Here is a 12,528-nt window from a genome sequence, read left to right on the forward strand (position 1 = left end):
GTTAGCATCAAAAGCAATAAATTGGTTGGGAATAAATTTAACCAAAGAGGCAAAAGATCTGAAAAGAAAGAAATTGAAGAAGACACATATAAATGGAAATCCACCCATGTTCATGGATTGAAAGAATTAATATTGTTTAAATGTCCAAAGCCATCTATAGTTCAGTGCAATCCCTATCAAAATTTCAGAGGCAATTTTTCACAGAAATAGAAAAAAAATCCTAAAATTTGTATGGAATCACAAAAAGACCTCTAATTGCCAAAGCAATCCTGAAAAAGAACAAAGATGGAGGCATCATACTTCCTGATGATAAATTATACTACCAGGCTATAGTAATCAAAACAGTTGTGGTACTGGCATAAATATAGATACATAACCAGTGGAACAGAATGGAGAGCCCAAAATTAAACCCTCATTTCATGGTTAACTACTATTTGAACAAGAGAGCCAAGAAGACTCAATAGGGAAGGGCTAGTCTCTTCAATAAATGGTGTTTGGGAAAACTGAATATAATCACATGCAGAAAATGAAATGAGACCCCTATCTTAAAACACTCACAGAAATTAACTCAAAATGGAGTTAAGACTAATGCATATGACCTGAAGCTATAAAACTCCTAGAAGAAAACATGGGGAAAAACCTCCTTTTTACATTGGTCTTGACAATAATTTTCGGGATATGAAACCAAAAGCACAAGCAATAAAAGCAAAAATAATAAGCAGGACCACATCAAACTGGAAGTTTCTGCACTGCAAAAGAAACAATCAACAAAATTAAGACATTCTATAGAATGGGGAAAAATATCTGCAAATCATATGTTTGATAAATACAGAAGGAATTCATACAACTCAATAGTAAAAAAAAGAAAAAAATGGGCGTTTTTTTCAAAGAAGATGTACAAATAGCCAACAGGTTCATGCAAAGATGTTCAGCATCACTAATCATCAGGGAAATCAAAACCTCTGGGAGAGATCACCTCATACCTGTTCAAATGGCTGTCATCAAAAAGACAAGAAATAGGAAGTGTTGGCAAGGCTGTGGAGAAAAGGGAACTCTTGTACACAGTTGGTATGTATGTAAATTGGTATAGCAGCTATGGAAAACTGCATGGAATTTCCTCAAAAAATTAAAAATACTACTACTATACGACCCAGCAGTCCCACTTCAAGGTATATATCCAAAGGCAATGAAACTAAAATCTCAAAGAGAGGGGTGCCTGGGTGGCTCGGTTGTTTATGCGGCTGACTCTTGACTTCAACTCAGGTCATGATCTCAGGGTCCTGGGATTGAGCCTCACAGTCAGTTTCCTTGCTCAGCAGGGAGTCTACTTGATTCCCTCTCCCTCTGCCCCTCCCCACTAAAATAAATAAATCTTAAAAAAAAAAAAAACTCAAAGGGATATCTGTATTCCTCTTTTCAGTGCATCATTATTCACAATAGCCAAGATACAGAAGCAACCTAAGTGTCAGTCTATGGATGAATGGATAAAGATAGATACACACACACACACACACACACACACACACATACATATGTATATATGTGCATATATGCACATATATACATATGTATGTGTGTGTGTGTGTGTGTGTGTGTGTGTGTGTATGAATATTATTCACCCATGAGAAAAAAGAAAGAAGGAAATATTGCTATGTACAACAACGTGGGTGGACCTTGAGGGCATTATGCTAAATGAAATAAGACAGAAGAAGAAACAAAGAGCGTAGAATGGTGGTTTCCAGGGGCCAGGGATGGGGATAAATGGGGAGATATTGGTCAAAGGGTACAGACTTCTGGTTATAAAATAAGTTCCATGGATCTAATGTACAGCATGGTAACTTTAATTAACAGTATTATATTATGAACTTGAAAGTTGCCAAGTGATTTTAAATGCTCCCAGCACAAAAAAGAAATAATTATGTGAGATGATATTGTTATTAATTAACTTTATTGTAGTGATCATTCTGCAATATGTGAGTATCAAAACAACATGAACAAATTTAGCTTACACAGTGTTTTATGTCTATTGTATCTCAGTGATGCTGGGGGAAAAAAGAAATAAATTGCTTACCCTTTCACCCCATCTGTCTCTCCAAATCAGGCAGATAATCCTTAGGGTAGTTCACAGGTTTTCATTTAGGAAATTAGTTGGGAGTAGACCAAGCTCAGATAAAGCCTGCTCATGAGTATAGAACTCTTTGGATGGGTATGTTTGTATTTGGGACATGCCATTTTTTTGGTAATTTTTTGGTATTTTTTTATTAACATATAATGTATCATTTGTTTCAGGGGCACAGGTCTGTGACTCATCAGTCTTATATAATACATAGTGCTCATTACAAAACATACCCTTCCCAATGTTCATTACCCAGTTACCCCATTCCCCCAACTCCCTCCCCTCCAGCAACCCTGTTTGTTTCCTAAGAGTTTCTTATGATTTGTCTCCCTCTCTGATTTCATCTTTTTTCATTTTTTCCTCTCTTCCACTATGATCCTCTGCCTTGTTTCTTAAATTCCACATTTTAGTGAGATTATATGATAATTGTCTTTCTCTGATTGACTTATTTCACTTAACATAATACCCTCTAGTTCCAGCCACATCATTGCAAATGACACAATTTCAATTTTTGATGGCTACATAATATTCCAGTGTATATAGATACCAAATCTTCTTTATCCACTCATCTGCCAGTGAACATCTGGGCTTTTTCCATAGTTTGGCCATTGTGGACATGGATGCTATAAACATTCGGGTGCACTTGCTCCTTCAGATCACTACATTTGTACCTTTGGGGTAAATACCCAGTAGTGCAAATACTGGGGCATAGGGTAGCCCTATTTTCAACTTTTTTGAGGAATCTCCATGCTGTTTTCCAGAGTGGCTGCACCAGCTTGCATTCCCACCAACAGTGTAGAAGCGTTCCCCTTTTTCTGCATCCTTGCCAACATCTGTAGTTTCCAGACTTGTTAATTTTAGCCACTCTGACGGTGTGAGGTGGTATCTCATTGTGGTTCTGGTTTGTATTTCCCTAATGCGGAGTGGTATTGAGCACTTTTTTCGTGTGTTTGTTGGCTATTTGGATGTTTTCTTTGCAGAAATATCTGTTCCTGTCTTCTGCCCATTTCTTGATTGGATTATTTATTATTTGGGTGTTGAGTTTGATAAGTTCTTTATAGATTTTTGATACTAGCCCTTTATCTGATATGTCATTTGCAAATATCTTCTCCCATTCTGTCTTGTCTTTGGTTTTGTGGACTATTTCCTTTGCTGTGCAAAAGCTTTTTATCTTGATGAAGTCCCAGTAGTTCATTTTTGCCTTTGTTTTTCCCTTCCCTTTGGAGACGTGTTTAGCAAGAAGTTGCTGCAGCCAAAGTCAAGGTGGTTGCTGCCCGTCTTCTCCTCAAGGATTTTGTTGGATTCCTGTTTCACATTTAGGTCTTTCATCCATTTTGAGTCTATTTTTGTGTACGGTATAAGGAAATGGTCCAGGTTCATTCTCCTGCATGTGACTGTCCAATTTTCCCAACACCATTTGTTGAAGAGACTGGTTTTTTTTCTAGTGTATATTCTTTCCTGCTTTGTCAAAGATCAGTGACCATAGAGTTGAGGGTCCAATTCTGGCCTCTTTATTCTGTTCCATTGATCTATGTGTCTGTTTTTGGCCTGTACCATACTGTCTTGATGATTACAACTTTGTAATAGAGTTTGAAGTCCAGAAGAGTGATGCCACCAGATTTGGTTTTCTTTTTCAACATTCCTTTGGTTATTCAGGGTCTTTTCTGGTTCCATACAAATTTTAGGATTATTTGTTCCAGCTCTGTGAAAAAAGTTGATTGTATTTTGATAGGGATTGCGTTGAGTGTGTAGATTGCTCTAGGTGGCTTAGACATTTTAACAATATTTTTTCTTCCAATCCACGAGCTTGGAACATTTTTCCATTTCTTTGTGTCTTCCACAGTTTCTTTCATGAGTATTCTATAGTTTTCTGAGTACAGATCCTTTGCCTCTTTGGTTAGGTTGATTCCTAGGTATCTGATGGTTTGGGTGCATTTGTTAATGAGATCAAGTCCTTAATTTCTCTTTCTTCTGTCTCACTGTTGGTGTATAGAAATGCAACTGATTTCTGTACAATGATCATGTCATTATTTTATGGAAGGGGGAATGCCCCATCGCAGCCCCTTTTCAGTGGCACACAAATGTTGGAGAGTTTCTGGCTAAAGAGAGGAACTTTTTGGAGTTCCTCTATAATGTTTTAAAGCGAAACAAAAGCTACATTCCCTTAGAAGCTTTAACTGCACGTGACCTACTCAGCTGCTCTAGATTATATGGCTTCAAGTCAGTATATTTCCCTACATGTGGAAATGAACATTAGAGGTAGATTATTTTTTAAAGTATATCATACCTGAATCTAAGATTTTTTGATACCAGGCTTATGGACTAGTAAGTGGAAAAGAACGACAGGGACCTAGGGTGCCAGGTTTCTAATGACAGCGCTAATGTGTTTTGTGGTCTTGAGCGAGGCACCTTTCTATGTTATTTTCTCATCTGTTAAATGGTGATAGTGATATCTGTTACATTTACCTCAAAGGATTGTTAGGAAACTAAAATGGTAAAACATGTAAAAGGTCTTTGAAATGTAGAGCATTGTATAAATACTATAACACAAAACTCAAAGTCCACTTCGGTCTTTATGTTCTTAAAACTGAAAACCATTTTAAGCATGTTACTTTAATGGATCTGCCATCACAGCGTATTTAAAATGATGCTTTAACCCTGATAAAACTACTAATGTGTGTATAAATGTCATTGTTCTTCTAAATAAAGAATAAATTTAATGAATACCCAACTTGATGACTTAAACCGTTATTTGTGGTTTTATTTATGATGTGTTTAGAATCTAAGGAAAATACCCCGTCAGATTTAAATGGACCCTGAGTAATGCTGGCTGTCTGGTTTCTGCAGGAGTTGATCTAGAGCAGTCAAGAAAAGAAGAGGAACAACAGATGTTACAGGATGCCCGCCAGTGGCTCAACAGCGGGAAAATTGAGGACGTAAGGCAGCCTCGCTCCGGGGCCACAGCCCTCCATGTGGCTGCTGCCAAAGGCTACTCAGAGGTCCTCAGGTATCGTCCATTTATGTCATTCAGGAGTTTGCCAGACTAGGAGAAGATGAGCTGGGGTTTGGAAGCAGGGGGTGAATTAGATTTTCAACTACAACATGTTTCCTTATTGTTTTCCTCTCTAATCACGCAGTCTTTTCTTATATTTTGTTGATAATAACCCATAGCTGGTCTCCCACCCTCCTACTGTCACTCTAGCTTCTCACTAAGAAACAGATGAGGTGTACTGGCCTAGAAGATGACCTTACATGATCTCTTCCAGTGCTATGACTTATCGTTACTATCCCAGCAGTCTCCTCCCCTGGTGACATGTAATACAGGACAGACTTGTGATTTGGGTCCTTTTTGGACAGAGCTAATTTCTCTGGGCTCTTTGGATTAAGGGTACAGATCTTGAATGTGCAGTGTCCAGTTAGAGTGGAGTAGTTAAACTGATAAGAGGGGATTTGGATTCTGCTACTCTGCCTGTTCCATTTTTTCCTTGTCCGTACATGCTTTATGTAGCTTTTGATCCTTACAGGTTGACAGGCTTTCCCGGATGCTCGCAGCTGATAGCATTGTGTGTGTGGTCATTGCCAGAATCTTCCAGTGCTTCGCTTTCCACTGAATATGGGGTTTCTAATGGGTGTGGCAATACGTCAGTGTACTGTTTCTGCCTGAGAGTGACATTCATATTCTGGTCATTTCTTAGAAGGTGTCTGGAGGCCCATGATATGGGTGACCTCAAGTCAGGCCAATGCATTTTGGGGTCTCAGGAATCATACCTTTCTTCCTCCATGCACACAGATTTTGATAGTTAGCAAGAAGTCCAGGCAAATACTTCACAGAGTTGGGAGTTTGAGAGTCTGCAGTAAATATATGGGATCCTGCAAATACTAACTAGAAAGTTAGTAAGTAAAAAGCCCGGAGGAGAATTGAGCTCTCATTCTAGATGTTCTTTCCTCCCCATACTGGGAAATGGAAAACATACCTTGTAACAGAATTGTGATTTGGCAAATTTAATCAGGCTTTGGTGACTCTCAAAGGGATACACCTTTCTCAACACTACGCTTGTGTGGTATAACATGGATATGCCTGGGAAATACCTTATGACCTTTCAGGGTGGTTGATAACTGCTGTCTGTGGTTGGTTCTCAGTGTAGGAACCATGAAGCCTGAGCTGTGCCTTAGAGGCCAGAAGTAATCACAATTTCCCAGTGGTTCAGGGCCGAAGTCTGAATATCAATTAGGTGTTAGTTTATTTGGCAGAAAACTGTAATATAGAGAGTGTAAGTGTCTTGTTTGGGGTTTTCTTCTTAGACTTTTAATCCAGGCTGGCTATGAACTCAATGTTCAGGATTATGATGGTTGGACTCCCCTCCATGCTGCTGCACACTGGGGAGTGAAGGAGGCTTGCTCCATCTTGGCAGAAGCACTCTGTGACATGGATATCAGGAACAAACTGGTTAGTATGCCTGACCCTCTAAAAGGGAGTAAAATTGGTGGCTGGGTCTCCAGAACGAAAGGCTCAAAGTTTCAGTTAAATGGCCGGGCTTCCTATCTAGGGAAATACGTATCCCAAGTAGCTATTGGCTCTCTTCCCTGCACCCTTCTCCTTCCCCCCTGCCCCATTACCAACACAGTAGTGTTAGCTATGTAAAATAAAACTCTACTGATCAGCGTTCTGATTCTATTTATATTGAAGGCCCTAAAATCAATTGGAAAAGAAATTTTTGCCCTTGACCAAAATGAGCTCTGGGAAATCCTAAGGTTACTGTCTATGGTGGCATTATGAAGGATTTTATTTTATTTTTAATTCAAGGACTTTGATCGCTGAGCTCTACTCTCATCTAGTCATCAAAAAAAAAATCATTATAATGACAAAGGTCCTCGAGTCTGGCTGAAAATAGTTACTCAGCCTCACCAAAGGAACTTTAGAGGCCTTAGAACTCCTATCCCTACATCTAGTGATTTTCTAGGAATACAGAGACAGTCTTTTTACTTCGTAGCTGTTCTACCTGCTTCACATCTCTCCTGAACCCAGCTTTCACCCCCAGATTATGGGTTAGGGTCCTGAACTGCGCCAATGTGTCCTAAAAGAGATACCCTTCTCTCACTTAAAGGGACATGACTGCTGTGACTTAATCTTTAGTGCACATGAGCCCTGGACCCCCTTCTGAGGCTTTTAAAAGCCCCTTATTGAATTTATCATATATATTAAGTAAGACCATTTGAGAACAGGTACAAATAGAGATTTCAATTGATTATATGCCGAGGTGCAGTAAGCATTAGAGATAATTTGGTGATTTCCTCAATCCTGTTTTAAAAAAATGTAAAAACATGTATTTAAAGGATTTGATGTGGTTTTTTTTGTTTTGGTTTGGTTTAGAGGAAGAGAGTATGCGTGGGTGAAGGTGTGTGTGTGTGTGAGGAGCTGCAGAATCCTAAGTGGGTTCCACGCACAGAACATGACCTGAACCAAAATCAAGAGACGCTTAACCAACTGAGCTACCCAGGTTCCCCAGCAGACTTGCTGTTTCTTGTTAAGTTTCCTCTGTGATAGATGAAGGCATTATTATAATGTAGAGTAGATAAGTTAAGGAAGTAGCTATCACTGGAACAAAGGCATAAAGTGAGTATTGAATAGTTCTCTGATAAAGTCACAACATCACTACTTCTGTTTTCTTTTGATCATGGCACCCCCTTTTCTGTACCAGGGCCAGACACCATTTGATGTTGCTGATGAGGGTGTTGTGGAGCACTTGGAGATGCTCCAGAAGAAGCAGAATGTGGTAAGTCTTTGGTTAATGCTTTAAAGCTTTTATAACAGTGCAGGTATCTCATACCTTGTTTCAGTTATGTCTGCTGAGAGTTGAAATGGACATATCTACATTTCAGAGATAACAACTGTTCCCTTCAGGGACTAACAACAGTCTGTTAGAAAATATCCCAGAAACCATTGTTGTTAAAGTTTACTCATTATAAGCTAGCCTTCAAGCAGCTCAAAGTCAAAAATGATGAGAACAGCAAACTAATAATTACCCTTGAGTTCTAGGAAGTGAATGTGGTATATTCAAAGTTTTTTCCAAATAGGGAGTACTAGATAGAGTAGAGGACATCTTATAACTTTTTTCTCCCCTTATTGACTGAAAGGACACATTTATTTAAAGCAAATTCATTACAGACAGAAATATATTTCTTTCTTAAAGAGTTTGGGTGAGCCTGGTGGTAGGTATTATGGAGGGCATGTATTGCATGGAGCACTGGGTGTGGTGCATAAACAATGAATTCTGGAACACTGAGAAGAAATAAAAAATAAATAAATAAAAATTAAAAAAAAAACTAAACCTGTCTTTTTGTATTGGACAATAATTGGTCAGTGATTCATATTTAGGATTCATCAGATATCCAGAATTCAATCCTCTCCCTTCTCATTCTAAATCTTCTATTGTTTGCTTATATGTACCGTTACGTTGCTTAGTGCTATACAAGAGAACTACCTAAGTATCGTACTCATGTACAGACTGCGGAAGGAAAAAACCCACCCAATATCTAAAAAAACAGTAAATAATTCACATTTTCTACCTGTAAGTGAGATGAGTAATTTTGGGCAAAGAGAATAAAGATCAGCTACTGACGATCATCAGGGCTGATGTCTGAACAGAGTAGGACAGAAAAAAATCACTAGCTTTCCTTTGTGTTTTCCTTTGCATGAGTTGTGACTAGGGCGTGTGAACTCAAGTTTAGGACAAAGGAGAGAAGCTTAGAGCAGTCCTGAAAAAAATAACTATGGAGTTCCCTGGTGGCACAGGTCAACTGTATTCCACCTCACACATGTACAGCACCACGTCTGGACTGGTAGAGGGAAGATCCTTGTTACTTCAAGGCTGAGTGGGACAGTTGCATACATAAAGCTCAGACAAACACAACTTAATAGTTCATTTTGTTTTCTTTGGTAAGCTGTGGAACCTAGGCTAAAACTTGGGACTTACCACACACTATCTGGGCTGTTATCTTGCAGAATCAGCCTTCCTAAGTTGTATACTTTTTTTAGTTAAGTTTTTGTTGTTTTCTTAAACTTTTTATTCTGAAATAATTTTTAGAACCACATAGAAATTATGAAAATAATAGAGAGTTTCAATGTATTCGTTACCCAGCATGGTTTGGTTTTTGAACATAAATGATATTTTCACTAAATAACATTTCTGCTTCTCTTTGCTCCCTGCATAACTTTGGGGTCCAGGGATATAGACTCATTTTGTCTAGAGCATGTATCTAAATACCAGATAATTGATTCTAAAGAGTGATTTCCCCTTTGGTACCTGTTTTTTACCTTGAGAACTATTGCCAGCCTAATTCAGGATATGGTCATAAAGAATTCTTTCAAAGTTCCTCCTTTTTTTTCTTTCTTTCTTTTTTTTTTTTAATAAACATATCATGTATTTTTATCCCCAGGGGTACAGGTCTGTGGATCGCCAGGTTTACACATTTCACAGCACTCATCATAGCACATACCCTCCCCAATGTCCATATCCCCACCACCCTCCCCCCCCCCCCCCCCCCCCGCCAGCAACCCTCAGTCTGTTTTTTGAGATTGAGTCCTTTATGGTTTGTCTCCCTCCTGATCCCATCTTCTTTCATTTTTTCTTTTCCTACCCCCCATACCCCCCCCACACTGCATCTCCACTTCCTCATATCAGGGAGATCATATGATAGTTGTCTTTCTCCGATTGACTTATTTCGCTAAGCATAATACTCTCTAGTTCTATCCACGTCGTCGCAAATGGCAAGATTTCATTTCTTTTGATGGCTGCATAGTATTCCATTGTATATATATACCACCTCTTCTTTATCCATTCATCTGTTGATGGACATCTAGGTTCTTTCCATAGTTTGGCTATTGTGGACATTGCTGCTATAAACATTCAGGTGCATGTGCCCCTTTGGAGCACCACGTTTGTATCTTTAGGACATATACCCAGTAGTGCAATCGCTGGGTCATAGGGTAGTCCTCCTCCTTTTTTTTTTTTTTTTTTTTTTTTTTTTAAATCCATCAGAAGCCAGGCTTTTTTTTTTCTTTTTAAAGTTTATTTTATTTTATTTTAGTAATCTCTCTACATCCACCATGGGGCTTAAAGTCACAAACCCCAGATCAAGAGTCGCATGGTCTTCTGACAGAGCCAGCCAGCCTCCCCTAGAAGCCAGGGTTTTTTTGAAGATTGAGTTTGGATATTTGATACAGACAGTTTTATTGAAGCTCTAACACCATGGTTTTTCTCTAACCTTGGATGAGGATTTTTGTCTGTCATTTTCTTCGAAGGAGACCCAACTGATGGGTTTCTCTCTTTCTCAGTTCTTTCTTCCCCTTTTGGTGTTAGTCCTGTCTTCTGCAGAATGACAGTACCATTTTGAGTTCTTCTCATTGCTGCTGATTTTACCAATAGTCAGCTTCTTCCCTTTCCTCTCTGTTTTCTCAATTTCCAGCTTCGAAGTGAAAAAGAGACACGGAATAAGCTCATTGAGTCAGACCTGAACAGCAAGCTGCAGAGTGGACTCTTTAAGAAGTAAGACATTCGGGGCTTGAGAAATGCAATGAGCTTTGCTGTGTTTGGGTGCATATGTGTGTGTGACATACTTAGCTTGAGAATTTATACAGGAAGGAAACTGTGTTCAATTTAAACCAAATGATCTTTAAACATGTGGGAAGTTTGAGGGGCAAAAGAGCTGGCATTGATACATGAGGGAGACACTGAGGATGGATGAATGTGTTGTTGTTGTTGTTGTTTTAATTTATTTTTTTAAAGATTTTATTTATTTGAGAGCAAGAGTGCAAGCGTGAGCAGGGAGAGGGGCAGAAAGGGAGGAAAAAGCAGACTTCCTGATGATCAGGGAGCCCAACACAAGGGATATGGGGCTTGATCCCAGGACCCTGAGATCACAACCTGAGCCAAAGGCAGACACTCAACCAACTAAGCCACCCAGGTGCCCCAGGTGATGATGTTTTATTTTTTATTTTTTAAAGATTTTATTTATTTATTTATTTGTCAGAGAGAGTGAGCACAGGCAGACAGAGAGGCAGGCAGAGGCAGAGGGAGAAGCAGGCTCAAGGAGCCCGATGTGGGACTCGATCCCAGAACACTGGGATCATGACCTGAGCCGAAGGCAGCCGCTTAACCAACTGAGCCACCCAGGCGTCCCGGTGATGATGTTTTAAATTTAGAAATTAATTGAGACAGTGTACAACATATTTCCCCCCCCAACTTAGGAGTTCTTAGTCCTAGCTACATCCTTAACTGTAAGTGCTCTGAACTCAGGGACATGTGTGTTTTGTTTATCACTGTAACCAGCTTGGTTCCTGGCAGGTAATGAGCACTCAGTAAACATTTGTTAAGTGACTTTTTAAAAACATTTACCTGCTTCATCACCGTCAAGATTCATAGCCCTCCTTTTTCCTGTGTGTTGAGCAGGCTAGATCTACTTCAGTCATATTCGAAAGTATGAACCTTAGTCTGCAAAAACCCAAGGATTCAGAAGAATGTGAAGAAGGATTTGATGTATTTCTGTTATTGCTTTTACACAGAAGTTTATGGATTTGTTTTCCTTATGTTTGATTGTCAATGAACCTAAATAGTTTGCCATTTCTGAGTTACACTCAAATCGTCATCTCTAATTAGCAAAGAGAAGATGCTGTATGAAGAAGAAGTACCCAAGTCCCAAGAAATGGAGGAAGAAAGCAAAGAGTCCAGCAGCTCCAGCTCAGAGGAGGAGGAAGGTGAAGATGAAGCTTCTGAGTCAGAAACTGAGAAGGAAGCAGGTAATGTAAAGATGTTGGTAGCAAAGGTCTTCTGTTTCCATAATGCAGAGAGATAACTGCTTATCAGAGCTAGGAGGCCTTAGAGGACTTTAAGTTCTTTAAGTTTAGTTTTCCAAGATAAGATACCAAATTTTAAGTGAAAACTTGGTTGTAAAAGCCAGTGAGCTAGGTTAGAATATGTGTATTAGTTTCTATGTAGCCATATGACAAGGCATGCACAAAAATTCCTTTTTTAAAAAAAGTTTTATTTATTTATTTATTTACTTATTTATTTGAGAGAGAGAGAGAATGAGTCAGCACCCAAGCATGTGCTTGCGAGCAGGCAGGGAGGGGGAGAGGGAGAGGATCTCAAGCCCACTCAGCATTGAGAGTGGAGCCCAAGAGGGCTCTTGATCCCGTGACCCTGAGGCCATGACCCCAGAGGAAATCAAGAGTCAGAGGCTCAACTGACTAAGCCACCCAGGTGTGCCACAACCCACCTCCCTCCTGCGCATCAAAATTCTTGTGTAAAGGAGCCAACTCTCTGACCTCAGGTTGGTAGGGTATAGAGACTAGATATGCAGTAGGCTGAGAAGGTGAGATCTTCATATTTGGTCAAGTATCTTTAACCAGCTGG

At 39.4% G+C, this 12,528-nt stretch overlaps 1 protein-coding gene across 7 annotated transcripts in view; it reads left to right on the plus strand.

Moving 5' to 3' along the window:
- The window catches only part of PPP1R12B (protein phosphatase 1 regulatory subunit 12B), a 216,470-nt gene that overhangs the window by 60,474 nt on the left and 143,468 nt on the right, over nucleotides 1-12,528 (plus strand). For all 7 annotated transcript variants that reach the window (XM_047705548.1, XM_047705542.1, XM_047705541.1 and 4 more), the window contains exons 4-8: nucleotides 4,964-5,123; nucleotides 6,419-6,563; nucleotides 7,816-7,890; nucleotides 10,583-10,662; nucleotides 11,773-11,912. In XM_047705548.1, the coding sequence (XP_047561504.1) occupies nucleotides 4,964-5,123; nucleotides 6,419-6,563; nucleotides 7,816-7,890; nucleotides 10,583-10,662; nucleotides 11,773-11,912 (600 nt within the window). The remainder of the gene's footprint in view (nucleotides 1-4,963; nucleotides 5,124-6,418; nucleotides 6,564-7,815; nucleotides 7,891-10,582; nucleotides 10,663-11,772; nucleotides 11,913-12,528) is intronic.

This window comes from Lutra lutra, chromosome 15, assembly GCF_902655055.1.
Source record: "Lutra lutra chromosome 15, mLutLut1.2, whole genome shotgun sequence".
Classification (NCBI taxonomy): domain Eukaryota; kingdom Metazoa; phylum Chordata; class Mammalia; order Carnivora; family Mustelidae; genus Lutra; species Lutra lutra.